Genomic DNA, 21,209 nt, shown 5'->3' on the forward strand with positions numbered 1-21,209 from the left:
AGTATGTGATGTCACGTGGAGAGGGTGTGATGTCACGTGGAGCAGGTGTAATGTCAGAGAGCCAGCCCAGAGTGTGTGATATCACGTAGAGAGGGTGTGATGTCAGAGAGCTGGCCCAGAGTATGTGATGTCACGTGGAGAGGGTGTGATGTCACGTGGAGCGGGAGTGATGTCAGGAGGCCTCACCCTCAGGTCTCCGTTGGCAAGGTGGGCGGAGGGGTAGGAGGCGTAGATTGGCTCCTTGCGGTAGATCTTGATGATGCTGCGGTCCTGGACGTCGCGCACGTCCTCCAGCTCGTAGAAGACGTTGCGCGCCTCGTCCTTGATGAGGATGGCGGTGTTGGGGGACTTGAGCATGCCCATGGTGAGCTTCTGCGGGAACATGTGCACAATGAGCGCGTGCAGCGTGTCCAGACCGCTCAGCTCGTGGGTGATGTGCACACGCCGCGTCTCATCCCCAAACTGCAGGAACAGCACACCTGGGGAGAGAGAGGGGCAGAGCAGAGAGAGGAAGAGAGGGAGGGAGAGGGAGAACAGAGAGAGGAAGAGAGGGAGGGAGAGGAAGAGGAAGAGAGGGGGAAGACAGAGAGGGAGAGGAAGAGAGGGAGGGAACAGAGAGAGGAAGAGAGGGGCAGAACAGAGAGAGGAAGAGAGGGAGGGAGAGGGAGAACAGAGAGAGGAAGAGAGGGAGGGAGAGGAAGAGGAAGAGAGGGGGAAGACAGAGAGGGAGAGGGAGAGAGGGGGAGAACAGAGAGGGAGAGGGAGAGAGGGGGAGAACAGAGAAGGAGAGAAAGAGGGGGCCAGGAAAAGAAAGTGTAGGAGGCAGGAAGGAGAAAACAAGAGAGAAAAGAAGAAAAGAAGGGAAGAGAGATTCACAGGTTTATATTTTAGCCATTTAGCATACACTTTCAATCCAAATCGACAAGTGCATAAGTTCCTCAACAAAGAGAAAAGCAGAAAATCCATAAAAAGCATGTAGTGCAGTAATAAACATAAACAATAGTGATGGTAAGTCCAGGTTTTAGAAGAGGGATACTTGGGGGGGTAGAGTGTGAAAAGGTAAGTTTTCTGCCATTCTGACAAGGGTAGGCAGATCATTCCACCAATCAGGAACCAGAACAGGGAACAGGCATGAAAGTGCAACCCGACCACCCGGAGCTCGTAATGAGGGGACCACAAGGCTACCACTGCTGGCAGACTGGACCGGTCTTAGTGAGATGTACCCTGAAAGTACAGTAATATTCGCTTTGGGTATAAATGAGTACGTTTCAAAGCAAAAAAGGTACAAATTAATGATACACCGCCAGCTAGGAGTACAATTTTATGTACCTATTTTTACGTACCTTCGTGTACAATTTCATGTACAAGTGTTTGTACCTTTTTAGGCCGTTTTCATAGCTTTATTTCTGAGAGTGTACATGCCTAAACCGTCGTATCCATCCATTACCGTCCTGCAGGTTTATGGAGAGCTCTTCACAGGCCTCACAGAGCTGAGCTGTTGGCTCTCAGCAGTGCAGCAGACGGCTGTGGGGTTTACGAGCCCGTCCCATCTGATACCTGCCGTAAAACTGCCTGTCGCACAGCCCGGCCTGCTCCTCGCAGCCAGCCGCCGGCAGCCGTGTTTCCTGGAGTTAATCGCGCAAAACTCGCCGTTTCTGACCGTACCGTACTGTACACATAAAAATTACACACCGGGCGCGGGACGACGGTCGCTTACGACCTGCGACCAGAAAGGGCTGAATCCCGCTCGTGATTTTTGTGCTCCCACGATAAATTTTCACTTGCACACAAGGATCGTCATGTATCAGAACGCCATCTAAGTCTCTGTGCCAGTTAGACACACCCGCTCCCTCAAAAGCAGCGTCCAGGCTTTACTTGGGATGTATTTATAAAGTATCCCTTTGGAGAATTCCAGTTTAAACTGGACTAAGCTGTCGAAGCTTGTGTTTTGGACCAGCTGACCAGCCTATACACAGCTTAGTATACCAGCTTTACCAGGTTAGACCAGCTTTGTCCTGCTCGAGACCAGCTTTGACAGGCCACATGACCAGCTTTGACCAGCTAGAAGTGTGGAGAACCCTGCTTAAGCCATCTTAAACCAGCTCAGAATCCCAGCCGGTCTGTCAGCAGGGGATTATTTCACACAGACTTGTCAGTGTGTGGAAGGACCTGCCAGGCCAGGAACCAGAGGCATGGAGCTTCGGGGAGTTTGAAAGCAACAAGACAGCAGGCGAATAAGCAGCCTGAACGGCCTGCTCCCATCATGGTCTTCTGTTCTTATTCCCTTCCTCTGACAGGCAGGACATTCTGGGGTGATCTGGGGGAGTGTTGGGTCTTACCTGGGGAGCGTAGCTTGGTCTGGCTACCGGACCGGGAGAGGTGCAGGCTCTGGCAGAGTTTTGGGGTGACGTGGGGGAGGGGGGTTGGGTCTTACCTGGGGAGCGTAGCTTGGTCTGGCTACCGGACCGGGACAGGGGCAGGCTTTTGGGTGACGTGGGGGCGGGTGGTAGGGTCTTACCTGGGGAGCGTAGCTTGGTCTGGCTAGCAGACTGGGACAGGGGCAGGCTTTTGGGTGACGTGGGGGAGGGGGGTTGGGTCTTACCTGGGGAGCGTAGCTTGGTCTGGCTAGCGGACCGAGACAGGGGCAGGCTTTTGGGTGACGTGGGGGAGGGGGGTTGGGTCTTACCTGGGGAGCGTAGCTTGGTCTGGCTAGCGGACCGAGACAGGGGCAGGCTTTTGGGTGACGTGGGGGAGGGGGGTTGGGTCTTACCTGGGGAGCGTAGCTTGGTCTGGCTAGCGGACCGAGACAGGGGCAGGCTTTTGGGTGACGTGGGGGAGGGGGGTTGGGTCTTACCTGGGGAGCGTAGCTTGGTCTGGCTAGCGGACCGAGACAGGGGCAGGCTTTTGGGTGACGTGGGGGAGGGGGGTTGGGTCTTACCTGGGGAGCGTAGCTTGGTCTGGCTAGCGGACCGAGACAGGGGCAGGCTTTTGGGTGACGTGGGAGAGGGGGGCTGGGTCTTACCTGGGGAGCGTAGCTTGGTCTGGCTAGCGGACCGAGACAGGGGCAGGCTCTGGCGGAAGCGGTTCATGCGGTTGAACCCGAGCGGGACGTCGGCCTCAGACATGGTCTCCAGCGATTCAGCCGAGGCGAAGGAGAGCTTGGCGGCCTGGTCAGCCAGGCCCGACTGCGTAGACTGGGAGTGACGCGGGCTACGGGTCTGAGAAAGAGAGAGAGAGAGAGAGAGTCAGGGAAAGATAGAGAGAGAGAGGGAGCGAGAGAGAGAGAGTCAGGGAAAGAGAGAGGGAGAGAGAGAGTCAGGGAAAGATAGAGAGAGAGAGAGGGAGCGAGAGAGAGAGAGTCAGGGAAAGAGAGAGGGAGAGAGAGAGTCAGGGAAAGAGAGAGAGAGGGAGAGAGAGAGGAAAAGAGAAAGAGTGAAGGAGAGAGGGAGAGAGAGTGAGAGAGAGGGGGGAGAGAGAGTGAAAGAGTGAGAGAGAGTTATAGGGTACGAGAGAGGAGAGAGAGGGAGAGAAAGAGTGAGAGAGAAAGTGAGAGAGAGAGATGACAGGGAAAGAGGGAATATAAAGGAAGAAAAAACACTTTCTATTGAAAGACAGGGAGAGATAAGAAGAGCGAGCGAGACACACACACACACACACACACACACACACACACACACATAAACAAACAAACATCTGCACACTAAGAGAGAGCAACACAAACAGCCCACGCTCACAAGATGAAGGAGGCGCTATGATGTCACTATACAAACACAAATCCATCAGACAAACCACCATTCCACATGGCATTGTGGGAAAAGGCCGCATCACACTGCCACAGGAGAGGTGGGGAGACGCGCACGCCCACACACACACGGAATAAAAAAACATTTTTAGAGCGGCACAGGGCTTCACCGTTAGATGGATTAGCCTGGATGCACAGGGCTGTAACCACTGCTGCACAGGCCTGTAACCACTGCTGCACAGGCCTGTAACCACTGCTGCACAGGCCTGTAACCACTGCTGCACAGGCCTGTAACCACTGCTGCACAGGCCTGTAACCACTGCTGCACAGGCCTGTAACCACTGCTGCACAGGGCTGTAACCACTGCTGCACAGGCCTGTAACCACTGCTGCACAGGCCTGTAACCACTGCTGATGGTGGTGTGAGCACTTACCCAGGCACTGATATATAACATGTTATATGCTATATACAGAAAAATGCCGGAAAAATCCCAATATTTCAAACACAGTGGATCATGAAGGTGGATGTCCAACGTTAGGAGCGGATGTGTAGCTGCGAGCGATGTGATGATGATGATGATGATGATGATGATGATCACCAGGAGACGGTTCTGCCTGCCAAGCCATTCTCCCATAGGGCGTCTCCCACAGACTGAATAAAGAATACGGACCAAGTGCCTGTTACTGTACGCCACCCACTGATGATCTGTGGGATTATCAAATGCGTTTGGAAACCACGAGAGTCAAGTTTACGCTCAGAATCAAAACCAGATACTGAGAGCTTTCTTACACCTGCACTAAGGACACAACTGGATAACTAATCGGACGTTCCTGAGAAGCCAACTGTCCAATTACATTTGGACCAAAAAAAATGGGGGACTATGTATAAAAATGATGCAATTCCTCCACAGATCACCGAATATGGATGTGTCAAATCAAATGTGCTGGAGTACGGAGCCAAAAGAACAGAAATTATACCACTGTCACTACCAACCGCAGTGGTGGTAGTGAGCAGCATTTCTCAACAAGACCCGAAAATGAGCCTCAGAACGAAGACCGTCGTCTCTGGAGTGGAGCTGGCGGGGTATAACGAAGAGTCTGGCAAACCCTCGCAGTCTGGAACATTCTTCCCGAGAGACCCAGGTAATGAGCTCCTACGATGCATGCTGACATGCGTTAAGGGTTGGAAGGATCCCCAAGAAAAAGCAAAAACAAATAAACATGAAAGCACAATGCCATGGTGCACACCACTTCTCTCAATATCTCCACACGTTTTGAGCTTTCTTCTTTCAAAGGAGTGATTACATCATTTGGATTGCCTCAGACTAGTCCGCAAACATTCAAGCGTTTACCCACTTTCTCTCCGTCTCTGCCTCAGACTTGCACATTCTCACACACGCACACACACAGTAATTTATAGAACTATGGAGAAAGAAATCCCCCCAAAGCCTTAGCCTGCCTGTTACCACGTTTCAGTGACTCCAAACCCAAGCACTTATGCACACACAAAAATATACAATGGCCGTGCCAGGCTTGAACTGCAAACGCAGCACAGAATGAACATTTGAAGGATTGAAAGTGCTGTTACTATACAACAAAGTCGAAAGATCCAACTTGAACTTTGAATTGACGTTCACCCCTCGGGCACAATCTCGTGGGTATTCATAAACTGCCAATATAATTTATTATTCACTCACAAGTACAACGTTTGTCAACCAGAACCTTAAAGCAGTAGAGAGAACAAAGGTAACTCCACTGACTCTTTCCGATATGTTCTGTTCCAAACAGCAGGAATTCAGCTCCAAAGCATTCCTACTGATGCCAAATTATTCACACAAATTATTCATGCCAAATTTTATGCATCTTTTTTTTTTAACACAACACACTACTGAGCGTTAGCAGATTCTCTTATCCGGAGGGACTTACACACTATTATTATGATTATCATTTTTTTGCATATAGCCGGGGTCGGCAAACTTGGTCCTGGACAGCAGCAGGGCGTGCTGGTTCTTGTTTTCACCTTACTGTAATAGCAGCAACTGATTCAGACCCAAGCAACAAGGTGATGTGAGTTAACTGTGTAATCCGTTGCTTTAATGGCTCAATTAAAGTACCGGGTAACAATAGAAAAGCAGCACACTCTGCGGCCCTCCAGGACCAGGGTTGCCGACCCCCGGTATATAGCATCCATACAGCTGGATATTTACGGATGTAATTCAGCTTCATCGCCTTACTCAAGGGTCCAATGGCAGTGCCCTACTTGAGAGTTGAAACTGCACCTTACCCGCCCTGTTCCTGAGCCATTGTGCAACATAGCCACCTGTTAAAAGACCATTCTTAAAATGTATCACGCAGTGTCCACGTACAACACCGTCGCAATGCTCATTCTGCAGCACCACCAACACATTATTAAGGGAAAACTTCTGGGATAATGTACTCACGGTCCTCGAGGAACAGGGATAATTAACTCACAGTCCTCGAAGAACAGGGATAATTAACTCACAGTCCTCGAAGAACAGGGATAATGAACTCACAGTCCTCGAAGAACAGGGATAATGAACTCACGGTCGTCGAGGAACAGGGATAATGAACTCACAGTCCTTGAGGAACAGGGATAATGAACTCACGGTCGAGGGCTGAGCACTGCTGGTTTTCCACCATCCCTTTACCTGGGAGTCAGGTGTGAAGACAGTCTGGTTAATCAGTAGCACTGCTTCGGGGCTCGAACCCAAGAGCGCCCTGCTGTGAGGGAACAGTACAGCCTGTAGCGTAGTGGTTAAGGTACATGACTGGGACCCTCAAGGTCGGTGGTTCAACCCCCGGTGTAGCCACATTAAGATCCGCACAGCCGGGTGTCTTGGTGGCGCAGCCTGAAGAGCACTGACCGCATGCTCATTGCGAGCCGCGACGTCGCCGTTTCGAATCCGACCGTCAGACATTTGTCGCATGTCTTTCCCTCTCTCGCTCCCATTCTTCCTGTCTCTCTATACTATACTGTCCAATAAAGCTGAAAAGGCCTAAAAAATATATATATCTTAAAAAAAAAAAAGATCCGCACAGCCATTGGGCCCTTGAGCAAGGCCCTTAGCCCTGCAGTGCTCCAGGGGAGGACTGTCTCCTGCTTAGTCTAATCAACTGTAAGTCGCTTGGATAAAAGCGTCAGCCAAATGACATGTAATGCAATGCTACTGAATCTGAACATCTGCCCAAATTGAAAGGCACCCCCCCCCCCCCTAAGCTACAGCAAAGACCTCCCTTCAGAACTGCAGCCAGGGCCTGATCATTTCACACAGATCACCCAGGGCTGTCACCAGAGCCGCTCAACATCCACAAACCCCGATAAACAGCAAATAAGACGGCATGCGTCTGTGAAACATCTGGCCTAAAAACACCAGCCCCCAGCACGGAGCCTACAATTCTACTGAATTAATTTTTTATAGCGCTTTTCACAGAAGACCGTCACAACGACGCTTTACAGAGTAACACAGGAGAGAATTAAACATAGCACTAGCAATAGCAATGTGTGTGTGTATGTGTTTGTGTGAGGGGAACTGTCTGGGTGTGTGTGTGCATACTTATGTACATACGCACGTGTGTTAGCATGCTACATATGCTACATAAGTGTAACCTGTCCATCCCATGGGATTTGTTATAATGGAATGCTACATACAGTATACCCTTACACCTTGCCGGCCAGCGAAAGACGGGCTCCCTCTCTATAGCCGGGTTCTTCATGAGATTACTTCCCATTGGGGAGACTTTTCGCACCATTGTTTGAGGGTTTTTCCCCCGACTAGGGAGTTTTACTGTACTTCACTTTGCTGTACTTCTGCTACTCTACTTCTGATACACTGTAAAGCGTCTTTGTGATCGTCTTCTGGGGCGGCCTGTAATGTGGGGCGGTCTGTAGCGCAGCGGTTAAGGTAAATGACTGGGACACGCAAGGTCGCTGGTTCTAATCCCGGTGTAGCCACAATAAGAACAGCACAGCAGCCTTGAGCAAGGCCCTTAACCCTCCATTGTTCCAGGGGGAGGATTGTCTCCTGCTTAATCTAATCAACTGTACGTCGCTCTGGATAAGAGCGTCTGCCAAATGCCAATAATGTAATGTAAAAAAAAAAAAAAAAAACACCAAACAAATAAAACTACATTAAACTTTCCCATGGAGTCACAAGCCCTAGAGACCCTTGAACCCTCAGTGGACCCTCGTCCTGGAGAGACATGGTCTGTGGGAGGTGGCCAGGCCACAGGCTCCATCTGCCAACTGTTAGGGATTGTTCAACTTACAGCAATGAGATGGGCCAACTGCTACTAATGAAGAAGTCAGGGATGAAAATGCATTAAAAAAATATCTACAGAGGGAAAAACTGTAAAACTATAAAGTATAAAACCATGGATGAGAAGATTCCTCATGAGAAAGCGGTTTGGTTGGGGGGGGGGGGGGGAGGGGTGCGGATTTTTCCCTTTTCGTCTGCTTCATTAGCTCACATCCCTAAAACCCGAACACCCGGCGATCCAACCGGGGGAACCAGGGAGGCAGGAAACCAATTACACCAAAGGAGTAAAGGAAAAGAAACTGCTAGAAGAAACAAAATATGAGGCAGTGAGACATCCCCTGAAAGAGTCCAAAAGACATGATATTAACCTCAGGACCCCTGATTCAGAGCAGGCCGCACAGACCCATCAGGGAAACGGCTCCCCTGCTAGACAGAGAGAGGGGGGGGGAGAGCGAGAGAGAGGGGGATAGAGAGAGAGAGAGACAGCAACTGAGAGAGGGGGATAGAGAGAGGGGGGGGGGGAATACCCTCCTGACATCATTACGAATTTTATGTGTCAGCTGGTCAAAGGTTGGACCCTTATGAGAACCAGCCTTATGGAAAATCCAGAAGGAAAAAAGGAACGTCAGGATTGACCCACAGGATGAAATGAGCGTATGAGCTGAGACCACGACTTACTCTCCCCACTGTGACCTTTCACAGCTATCTGGGAGAAAAGGCTAGAGAAAGGCCACAGGACGCGTACTAAAACAAAGCCAGCAGCAAATCTCTCCCGCGGCAAAACACGAAAAACCAACCACTTCCAGGGGTTTTCAGTAGATTTGCATTCACTTATTATCAATGATAAATATGCAAATCATGACAGTGTAAAGGTGAGCATTGCTGGGCTGAAAGGCCGGTTCTCATCATGAGGTCATGTCAAATTAATGCACGTTATAGCACATGGTTTTACAGGAAGGCTGACAAGAAGCTCACAATGAGGATAGACACCAGCATGGATTAAAAACAGACACACAATTGAAACAAAGAACTGAGATGGCAATGAACACATTTGTGCAATGCTGAAGGGGAATTATTAACACAAATCCATAACACATATAATTAATATTCTTTTAATATATAAAAGAATATTGATAACGAAGAGCACACATGTACGGCTGTCAAGGAATATGTTTTATATTTTATAGACACGTTAAACACGGCAACACAGATTTTACATCACAGTATATGGGGGGGCAGGGACAAGCAGAGAGAGAAGTTGACAGACAGACAGAGAGACAGAGAGACAGACAGACAGACAGGCAGCCAAATAGACAGAAAGCAACATAATCAACTAACAAACGCCACAATCATTAGCTTGTCAGTCTAACACACCCCTTGTCAAGCCCTGCCAAAACTCCTGTTGTCCTTAGCTACTGTTGCTATGCCCAACCAGCTTTCACCCCCAACAGCAGCTTTGCACTGGGACAATGCCGAATGCCTCAGGGCGTAACGCAACATGATTTCCACTAAATCAATACCACACAACTATCTTCAGCAAGCTATCGTTGATCAGGTGACCCTGGGTAACATTACGGCCACATTACATAAAAAAAAGAGCTTATTTCCATATCTTTGGTTAGCTAACTACAGATAGTGCCGGTTCCATTGGCCTTACTGATGTAATTGCTCTCTTTGCACATGACTGACAAAAAAAATAAAAAATAAAATAAAGGAGGTAGCATTATGTAAGATGGGCACCATTGATTTCTATCTACCATGAAAGTATGCAGCTTCAAGCAAGGTCATCGAAGCTATTGGCTCCAGATCACTGACAATAATATTTTCAGTGTATGAAACTGGAATAAAAAGGACAGGCAGTTTTTATGTGCAATAAAGGATATTTTAGATGCTTACAGGGGCTTTCTGACAAATAACCAGCTTTACAGTGGCTGGTTGTCGAGGCATTTGTGGGTTTGTGGTCTAAAGAAAGAAATATGCTGCAGGTATGTACAGTAACTCCAAAGCAGCTTGTAAAAGTCATATCTAAAATAGCCTTCATTGCCCACAAAAAAAGGGTGGTGCAGTGTCAATCAAAAACATACACTAAAACTGAAGAGACATAAAAAACCACAGAAGAGGGATGGGAAGAAGAACTATCCCTTGAAATAAATGTGGTGGTATTTTCGTGTCTTACACATCAGAATCACATGCAAGTCTTCAGACTACACCTCAGACTTCATGTAGATGAAATTGCAGGCATTCTGAAAAAGGATCCCGCAATATATGGGGGTGGATCAATGCTGATCACAAACCGAACCTGCTCGAGCTTTGACTGCAGCAGTTTGAAGCAGTTTGAGAGCGAGGAGTGAAAGATGGATCAAGAGAAGAGAGGGAAAAGAAAGACAAGCGGACATTTCACACACGACTCTTTGAGGAGCAGGTTTTATTCAAAATGCAGTGTTCTAGAACTCCACCGCTTTCAGTTACCATGAGAACGTACAGTCAGGAACATTCCAATCACGTGTTGGTGACCTCACACCTTAAAGGGTTAATCACTTTATTGAGAATGTCTGAAGAGCAAATTAAATCTACATGTGATTCATGCCTACACGGCGTGAAATTGATTTACTCAAAAAATGACCTGAGGCTCAACGCACCAGCAACTTGTCTGCAGAATATTGTTTTATTCACTGATATTTAAGGTTTTTTTTTTTGGTTTTTTTACAGAATACATATGGTATATATGTATGCCCAATACAAAATTGAACATCATTCTTATCATGAACTTAGCAACAGTTACTCAAAAAGCACAATGTCTGATAGAGTTTTTTGAATCTCAAAGTACGTGTGGTTCCTCGTAGACTATTATAAGCTCTGTGAGAGCTGATTCCACTGACAGCGTTGATGTGTACAGTGTTGTACCTGCGCACTCTCCTACAACTGTTGTTCTTTCAGTTTGAATATTTGTATCATTTTGTAGGGTTATCTTTTCTTAAAAACCAAAAACTGACAATGAGGTCAGAAAAAAATGATGTCACTGAAACAAGACTAAAGACAATTAAATGACCATTTCATAAGTTAAGAGATAGTGGGATGGATACAACTAATGTAAAAATCTCAGCTTCTCTGAGATGACAGAAGCCCTTGACACACAGTAAAATGTCCAGTGTTAATTCAACTCTGGCCATAGTGGACTCATCCATACTCTGTAAGAGTTCATTTTAACAGTGAACATTTTACTCAGCAGACATTCTTGGTAATTCACACTGAGAAAAATTAATTGCAAAAACATAGTACTAATGACCTCTTTGCGTGATGACTTTACACAAATAACCATCAGAAATCCTCGGCAAGTAAGATCACAAAAATTCGATTAGGGTGTTCTTGATTGTACATTCTAATGCTGATGTCACAATCACTACTGGCAGTTGAAAGCACAGGAGTTGTAGAACACTGATTTAGAATTTTGAACAAAGGAACATTCCGAAGGAAATACCCTTCAAAGGGTTAAAAGGGAAGTGAAAGGTCTCTTCAGAGTGCATCTGCTGACTCGGTGAGAAAGTGAATGGAATTCAGATAAGGATGTGGTAGTCTACTGTGTTATGCTTATTACTCAAAAAGCTGGTATTTCTTTGAAATACCTTCTCCGCACATAGTCAGGTCCATACCTATTTGGACGGAGGCATGATTTTAAAGGGCTGTAGTTCCTACACAGTTCTCCTCATATGGATGCACATGAATACCGACAGTCAACACTTTCATTTGAGAGTATTTACATCTACAGTACTGGATATGGAGTGAACCATATACTGCAGGAATTACATTGTAACTATTCATTCAATTTATTAAAGTTAAATTATATCAGGATATGAGCACAGATATTATACTCTTTGGGTTTTTCTCAAATTAATTTAAATGAAGACCCATTTTCCTTTGAAAAGCCGAGATCACTAGACAGATTTTTTAAAAATGTCCTCTTGACATGCATATTCTCATTATGTCAGTCTGGAACAGAAGAGTGGCCTAAGACTTTCAAAGGGAGACATTTTAATGAGTTTCATTGGGAGGGTCAGGTTTATTCATAACTGAATTTCTCTACATAGTAAGTGTTAACGCCTGGTTAAAATTCCCAGTAAAACAAGTGTGTGAATTTTCTTGGTCAGTTTGACAGAAAACTGTACTTAATGGATCTCATGTATAAACTTCCCTGGCAGTTTCTCATGCATATAACAACACACATGCAAATTAAAAACTGATTAAGCATTGAACACGGCAACTCTGTGCACGCAAAAAAAGACTCTCTTAATTCTCTTAATTAGACCCTACATGCTGGCGTGGGTGGCTTATGTAAGTTCTTTCAAGCGCCTACCATCACTTCCCTTCAGAAGTCACTGACTGTCCTTCTGCTCGCCACTACTGGTGAGAGCCCAGAAATGATGCTTTAAAGCGCCCGTGGTGATTGGCTCCCAGAAATGATGCTTTAAAGCGCCCGTGATGATTGGCTCCCAGAAATGATGCTTTAAAGCGCCCGTGATGATTGGCTCCCAGAAATGATGCTTTAAAGCACCCGTGATGATTGGCTCCCAGAAATGATGCTTTAAAGCGCCCGTGGTGATTGGTTCCTAGAAATGATGCTTTACAGCGCCCGTGATGATTGGCTCCCAGAAATGATGCTTTAAAGCGCCCGTGATGATTGGCTCCCAGAAATGATGCTTTAAAGCGCCCGTGTTGATTGGCTCCCAGAAATGATGCTTTAAAGCGTGATTGGCCCCTGGGGGAGACACTGTGCAGGTAATCCAGGGCTTAAACATTTCCCCCCAGTTTCACAGTTTTCGCGTGCCAGCGAACAAAGGCAACACTGTCCTTTATTAGGCTTTATTTAGGCTTCATTACGCAGCGTTAAAGTGTCTGAGTGCTGACTGAGTTTGCAGCATCGTAGTGCCAACAACAACTATAATTACTACACTCTCAGAAAGAAATGGAACCGTGTGATTCCACAAAAGGACCCCATAGAGCTCAAGGCTTTTTTGCTGGGCAAAATGGATCTTTGTCTGGGAGCTTTCATGCCTATCGACACTTTAAGGTTCTGACATTTCTGTCATAAATGGTGTCAAATGCTGTTCATACGGCAATTTGGCAGGATTTTGGTATCGCACTTTCAGAGTACTTTTATGCTGTCGGCCATTTTGATATATGAAGAACAGCCCTTCACTTCAGCGTCGCAGTGTTAGGATGAAAGCATTACAGCTCAACATCTCAAAACCAATCAGAAAGCAGATTGCGCCTTATAATTCCAAGGTGAGGCTGTTCCATACGGAAAGAGTCAAGCCAAAGAAAGAGTCGCTCTCTGTTTTCTGCTCTCCCAATTCCACCGGCACCGCAGCAGTGACACGCAGTGAGACGCAGTGAGACGCAGTGCCGAGGTCCAGCACTGCAACGGACGATTACGAGATGGTCACGAGCCACCGATATCACCCCCGACCTCGTTCCTCTGCCCCATATTCACTCTGTACTCCTCTCTTCCACTAATATCACCCCCCCCTTGCGCCTCTGCCTTCCTTATTCACTCTATACTCCTCTCTTCCACTAATATCACCCCCCCTTGCGCCTCTGCCTTCCTTATTCACTCTGTACTCCTCTCTTCCACTAATATCACCCCCCCTTGCGCCTCTGCCTCTCCCCCATATTCACTCTGTACTCCTCTCAGCCACCAATATCACCCCCCTGCCTCCCTTATTCACTCTGTACTCCTTTCTTCCACTAATATCACCCCCCCCTCGCTCCTCTGCCTCTCTCCCCCATATTGACTCTGTACTCCTATCTTTCCATCTTTCCGCTCACACGTTTCTAAGAACACGGCCACACTCCTTCCCCGTGCTCAGAATCAAGTGTCTCTTCATTCCCCCCCCTCCTCCTCCCTTCCTTGCGTCATTTGCTTTTCACCGTTCTGCGAGGGTGGAGGGGTGGGGTGGTGGGGTGCTGGGGGGGGGGGGGGTCAAACCCCCCGCAGCTCCTGCCCTTTCAGCACCGCCGCCGCCCGCGTCCCGAAAAACCGACCGGCTGCAATTACCAAACGAGTACATGGCGTTTCAATCGCTCAATCTGGCGCCTTCTAGTCCTTCTCGCCGTCGTTCCTTTCTTCCCCCCAGCACAAAGCCCCAGCGGGAGCCCGGCGGGCCCAGCGCACGCCCACGCGCGCCCCCGCTAACGGCGGGATGAACGCGCCTCTTTTCTCGCACCGATTGGACGAGAGGTGAGGGAAAAACGAGAGAGTCCTCGTACCGGGGGGAGCGGAAGGGCTCGTTCTAACACGGCGCTGATGACCGGAGAACCGCTGAGAACCGGGCTCTACTGGTGCTTCTGCCAAATGGTTCATATTCAGTCTGATTCACAACAGGCCGGCCGGGGCCCCTGTATGCAGTACAGGTTTCCAACCTTCCTTTTGTTTAAAAGGGAATTTATATGTCATAATATAAGCCATTTCTGCGAAACAAAAAGGGCAGGGTGGGGTCGGGGGTTACTTTGCTATAGCCGAGGCTGGATTAGGCACTGAGTCTTCGACACGGTGGCAGAATAAAATCAGAGCATAGCAGGAAGGAGTGGAGGACAGACCAACTGCTAAAACAGCCCTAAGAGTCTTAAAAAAAAACACATTACGAATGTCGATTCACAAAGGAGTGAAAAACATTGCGCCTGCATAACGGCGTAAAACAGCCAATCAGAGTCAATGTAGCAGCAGGCCCCGCCCCAATCAGCCCTTCAGCGTCCATCTTTTTAAGAGCATGTTATTTGGAACGTTTACATTGTTTTCAGTTACCGGTACTGACTGCAGCAGCAGTGTCTCACTGTTCAGTTCAGAACATCAACACTCGCTTTTTGGACTCTGAGGAAAACAAGTCAAAGCAATTCCCCTGTCTGTTACATTACATTACATTGCATTACATTCCATTATAGTCATTTAGCAGACGCTCGTATCCAGAGCGACAGACAATGAAGTGCGAATCAGAACCGGGGACGAGTGGGGCTGAAGCTTTCGGGGCCCTTCCCTGCACACGGCCGACAGGAAGAGAAAGCGGGCGCTGTAGCGTCTCTCCTCGGCTCGGCTGATCGGAATTCCGCAGCAGCACTTTCCGAGGCTTTCCGCGAGCCGGCTCGGAACGCCGGGAGCCTGCCAGATAGATAAATAAATAAATAAAGAAATGAATGAATAAATGAATCCCATCTATTTATTTTAAGAAAGCGACGATTCCCCGGAAGCCCGGGAGGGCTCCTTTTGGTGGAGAGCTCGACTACTGAAGCGAGCCGCTTCGGAAAACGTACCATCTCGCAATCTCTGTGCTAATATTTCGGTTCTTTTTCTGTCCTCCCGCGGTTGACAGAGCGATGTTTTTTATTTTATTTTATTTCATTTCTCCGACGCTGTGAAAACACAGAGGCTGCTGAGGGGGAGGCTGAGGGGAGGGGAGGAGTCGCAGGAGAGAGCAGCGAATACGGGGGTTTGGGACCCCAAGAGAGGCCCCTAGAGAGGCCCCAAGACAGGCCCTCGGAAGGCTCTAAACCATGGTGCTCCATCTGTGCACTTACACTGGAGGAGTTCACCCTCCTGCTACACATACGATTATAACGCATATACCAACAACCCATGTACCACAGTTACTCATGATACAGCGGTTGCAGCCAAACATAACATACAGGCAGCCGCAGAAAAAAGTTTTTGAAATATTAATAAAAAATAAAAAGTCCTATTACTTTTCAATAGAGGTTCTGGAAGGGGTGGGTGGTGAGGTCAGTCAGGGTACCCTGCTCCTCATAGGCAATGTGTGGCATTGCAGTCTTTTGTAGCCTTTTATGTTGCCCCGTCATCTGCAGACCAACCAAACCCCCGACCCCTTTCCTCGCCTTCTGTGTGATAATTGATCTGTACATCCATCCATCGATTATCAAACCCCCTTTTTCCCGGTCAGGGTAACGGTGGGTACTGGAAACTATCCCAGCATGCATTGGGGCGAGAGGCAGTAATACACCCGTTCACTCACACAATCATATGGACGAGCACGTTAGTCTCCAATTAGCCTAACCTGCACCACAATACCACCCCAGAATGGACCACTATGTGTGAAGAATGATATATAAAAGATTCACAGCTGAGGAGAGATGCATGAACATGTCAGAAGCTGAAGTATGACAGGGGAAGTTCCTGAAGAGGCAGCAGCACAAGGAGAAACCAGCCTGCGCAGATACAGGAAGTCCCCACGGGCCCATGTACATCACATGCTGTTATGCTAATAGCCGCGGATGCCAGAATAGCTCGTATTTCACAGCGAATCCCATAGCTTATGTCACCAGGGGAAGAGTGGGGAGGCGGGACACCGGCTGGCAACCCTCACAGGAATGTATTTCGCTGAAATATTACAGCGCTATGGAATAGGAACCAGCGATACATCACTAATATACGACCAGCCACGGGGTGTCGTTAGCCGCTACGCAAAGCGGATCCATCCACAGACACACAGGCTCAGAAAGACAGAAGACCCTTTTAAAACAGAGACATTTTAAGGGGCTACAAGAAGTATCCCACACACTCTCTAAAGTTTTACTTGCTTACTAAGCAAGGAGAGCTCCCTCTCTGAACCTTAATTCATTTTGTCCGTTGCGGTTGTTGTGAAGTTTTGTTCTCCAGGCACCAATAAGTGAAATTCCGGACAGTGCACTTTTACAATGCGGTCACTCAGCCCAGCTGGGCGTTTATGAGATTTATGACAGTCACCTTTTTTTATCACGGCCCACAGCTTCGGATGTTTACGTTAGTGGATGTGTGAATATTATACAGCAACGTTTTCACAAATGTCAGCAATGCCACAAAGCTTGGTTGTCCAATGGTTGTCAAATCACCAGCCAGGATCGGAACTATCCCTATTATGAATATATCCAGAAATTTCGGACGATATAATGAAATATATATTTCCCAGCAATACATATTGAAGCCTCTTAACAGAGAAACTATTTTTGTATTATTGTATAAATAAACTACCATGATATTAGAGTAAATAGCTGTAATATCATGATAGTATCGTTTATTTCCAGATATTGCATCACACGCATTTGCATAAGGGGGTATGGGGAAGTGGTTTCAGAGGAATGTTACTGACCATACAGAGAACACAGTGTTCAAACACCACACTATTATTTTAGATCCAAGCCTGAAAAAGCAGTTCATTAACTTGTTTAGCAGACACTCATCAAGAATAACTTACACATTTTACATTTCTACTGTCCTATTATACTGCTGTATATATTACTACAGCATACTGAAGCAATGCCCCACCGGGGATTTGAACCTGTAACCTCCCGGCTAACACAAAACCTTCTTTCAATGTCACTGCCATGTCACATAACATTGACAGAACATTCCAGCAACGTGGTGAGAACATTTGGTGTTTGCTGGGGGTAAAAAAATCAGTTCAGTAACCATATTAAAAATATACAGCACAGTGTCGACACAAACACACATGAAGACACCCACAAACACACGCACCCAACACACACATGCGCAGTGCTGTGAAAAAGTGTTTGCCCTCATCCAGATTTCCTCTATTATTGCACATATGTCTCACCAAATGTTTTCAGATCTTTCAATGAAATGTAATATTAGACAAAGGCAAAATTCAGGAGCCAATTACACCACTCTCTCCCACAATGCACTGCTCTTCATCAGGGGAAGCCTCTAAGGAAGACGTTCGCTGTTAAATCAGCTCACAGAGTAGCTACAGACGGTCCCTACTGGACTCGTACGCACTCTGTCAGAGTTGAATTAACACCGGACATGTCACTGGACCCTCTTTTAGACAGTGTGAGGAGGTGGAGCCCCATCTCGCACACTGTCACCGATTACGAATTCTGACCCAGAGAGACTGATGAATATTTATGACAGAGAGGTGGGAAAGCAGAGCACGCTCTCCCGGTGCTCAAACAGATTGAGCCTGCAGGCAGAACGGTCATGTTTTCTTAAAGACGATGGGGACGGTGAAAGGAGGAATTACAGTAACACTTTCCACGAACACCTATAATGCCACGTAGCTGCATAGCAGGGACTTACACAACATGATAGAGCCCGTTATGTTAACTACCTATAAGCTGTTACGAGTGGTCATAGCAGTGTTTACAGTGCGTTACACCGGCATCATGAGGCACTATAAATGCGGCTATAAAGCATTATTGGTGTTTGGTTCATAGAAAGCGTTATTAGATTTACTGACTAACTCTCACCGGTCTGAACCCACGCCAGATGCACTTATCATAAAACAGTAGGCATTTCAATTATGCCACAACAGAAGGTAAAAAAATCAAATCAAGATAAAAAATGTCCGCAGCAGAAGATGAAGTGTGGGAGTTTTCTGCGGGTGTAATTGTGTGCGGAACTGGAACTGCCCTGACGTGGATCACATTAGTATTCACGCGTCTTCTCTGCTTCAAACAGAAGTTCCCAGCATGCAAATGCTCTGGTGAAACCCTCCCTATGCAAATTCAGAAAAAGGAGTGTTCTGTGTATCCTGGATGCCACTCCCACAATGCAGTGCAGCTACAGAGTTACCGCTCCCTCTGCTGTAACGCCTGCAGTAATGTGTGATGGGCATAAGAGCAACTCACTGTAGTTATCCTCAAACCCAGCGCTATCTGCACAACTTACTTCAAGCGTTGTGACACCTGCCTTGTGCACACACACAAGCACACGCATGCGCAGTCACACACACAACACAAGCACACGGACACACACGCGGCACAAGAGCACACACAAGCACACACATTCCTAATAATTCCAACTTCATGCATATTTCATTATCAGATGGACAAGTCAGGCTGTTCCTGAGAGAGAGCCAGAGAAAACCAGCAAAGGGATCCCTGATCCTTTCATCAAACACACGCACGCACGCACGCACGCACACACACACACACACGCATGCATACCACATGCAGGCACACAGACAGAGAGTGAGCTAGAGACAGAGTGAGAGGGGGAGAGAGGAGGGAGGGATAGAGGGAGGGAAAGAAAGAGAGAGAGGGAGGGAGAGAGTGAGAAGGAGAGAGAGAGACGCAGGTGGAAGCCTGCTGAAGAGGAGACAGAACAACACATAGAGACTATAGAAACTGTCACTTACAGCACTGACCTTAAAGCTCCAGTAGTTTGGCTGTTGCTGGAGAGAGAGAGAGAAAGAGAGAGAGGGGGGAGGGAGAGCGAGAGAGAAAGAGAGAGAGGGGAAAAGGGAGATAGGGTTATACTTTCATATTGCCAACCACCTTTGCTGACAGCAAGAGACGGAGAGAGTGATTGAGAAAGTGCGTGAGAGAGAGAGCGTGAAAGAAAATGCATAAATATATTCAGTTAGAGCAAGCCACCGACCCCCACTGACAGATTTTAGTAGCATACAGGTGTGAATATTCTCCAGGGGAGCGCACATAACCATACCCTTCCAGCACAGCCCCTCCCCCACCGGAGGTTGCCTTGACATTGAAATGCATGAGAGCTCCGTACAGAAGGCACAGGGAGATCTGCGCTCTTCCACCGAAGGAGGAACACGCAGCCAGGAGAAACAATTTGCCCTTCGTTCGTCCGAGAAAAATACTACGGGAAAATTGCGGCAATTATCACCAGGGTAACGACGGCCATTACAGTTTATTGCTGTTTGTAATTGTTTTTTTCCGGTAGCGGCATGTTTACATTGTGCACAGACGCTACATCAAAACCACCCACCCACCGCTTCCAAACACAATCATCTGCCTTTGACTCGCCACGGGATTAAATGACAAGCAGAAATTTGAATTAGGTGGCTCGGTCTCTCAGAAGTTGGCTGGTCTCCCAGAATGCTTCTGGAGAGCAAAACATACTAGAAGGTGGACAGGCACAGTGGAGAGAAAATGGCTGCCCTCCAAGAAGAGGGTTTTCCATTAAATCAAATTGCTACATGCCGAAACCTAGCCCACAGCGAAAATTGGCATGAATGATCTGGACTAATGAAAAAAGAAGAAGAATTTTTTCAGGAATATGAATCTATTTTTTTTTCTTCTTTATCACCTGCCTACAATTCTCTTGAAGGTTTTCCGCGGTCTGGGGGCTGGATTTCACGACAATCATATAATCATGACAGATCACCATCACCCTCTTTCCTCACTGGTTTCAGGTTCTCTTGTAGAAACATCAGTGCAATACACTGCCAGGCTTGTATTCAGTCAGCATTTGTCCATAACTGGCCTGGGCTCAATCAACATATTTTCCCCATAACTCTTGTTGGTGAACTAAATGGAATGTTAATTTAAATTTGTTCAACAATAGCTGTTTGCTGTCTTGAACACACATCTGTTAATTGAAAGCAAGTTGGGTTTGAGAACACTGACTTAGAATAAAAAAAATAGAATAACATTTTTTTTTTAAACAACTCAAAGGGTTAAATGTAGACTGCACCCAGGCCTTGCTGTATGGGGATTTTGGTGAAAGGAAGGAGAGTTGTTCCTGCCTCACGGTACACACTGGTACACCCTACAGCAGCACACACGCTCCCCTTTTACAGAGGCACAGCGAAAAATCAATCATTGGAAAAGAAGCAAAAAGCACACATTCATCCAAAATTCCTCCAGACCCCAATAGATCAATAGAGGCCCATACATATTTTATTCACTGGTCTAGACTGAAAGTGGACTCAGAGAGGTGTCGTACGTGAGTGTGTGTACTGAGACTCACCTGCACTGAGATTCACCTGTACTGAGAGTCACCAGCACTGAGACTCACCAGCACTGAGACCCTCACTGAGACATCTCTAGTTGCACAATCACACAAATAATCCACAAACACATGCACGTGCACGTGCACAGACACGCACGCACACACGCACACGCATGCATACACGCACACATACACACACACGCACGCACACACACATTTTTCCCGCACCAGAAGGTCTTATCAGAGAGACAGCCGGGACAGGAGAAACCCCACACCAGCCACGGAGGACCCGCGAGTTCACAGCGCGTCCGCGGTCTGGCGGGATGCTCCAAACCAGCGCGATTTCACAGCAGCTTAGCTTTCATTAATACCATTAGTGCTCGTTTCATTTCTGAGGCAACAAATGGCTCGCTATCCGGGTAAGTAGAATTAATGACAACTAGGCAATTAATAACATGTTCTACTGAATGCTCACTTTGCTAATCTCTATCTGC

The 21,209-nt window shown here is 47.2% G+C and overlaps 1 protein-coding gene across 1 annotated transcript in view; it reads right to left on the bottom strand.

Annotated features, from left to right (window-relative positions):
* The window catches only part of LOC133114584 (SRC kinase signaling inhibitor 1-like), a 71,151-nt gene that overhangs the window by 42,592 nt on the left and 7,350 nt on the right, over positions 1-21,209 (bottom strand). Inside the window, exons 4-6 of the mRNA XM_061224100.1 lie at positions 19,166-19,192; positions 3,023-3,218; positions 187-479 (exon numbers count right to left, since the gene is read on the bottom strand). Of these exons, the coding sequence (XP_061080084.1) occupies positions 187-479; positions 3,023-3,218; positions 19,166-19,192 (516 nt within the window). The remainder of the gene's footprint in view (positions 1-186; positions 480-3,022; positions 3,219-19,165; positions 19,193-21,209) is intronic.

The sequence above is a fragment of the Conger conger genome, chromosome 16, assembly GCF_963514075.1.
Source record: "Conger conger chromosome 16, fConCon1.1, whole genome shotgun sequence".
NCBI classification, from domain to species: domain Eukaryota; kingdom Metazoa; phylum Chordata; class Actinopteri; order Anguilliformes; family Congridae; genus Conger; species Conger conger.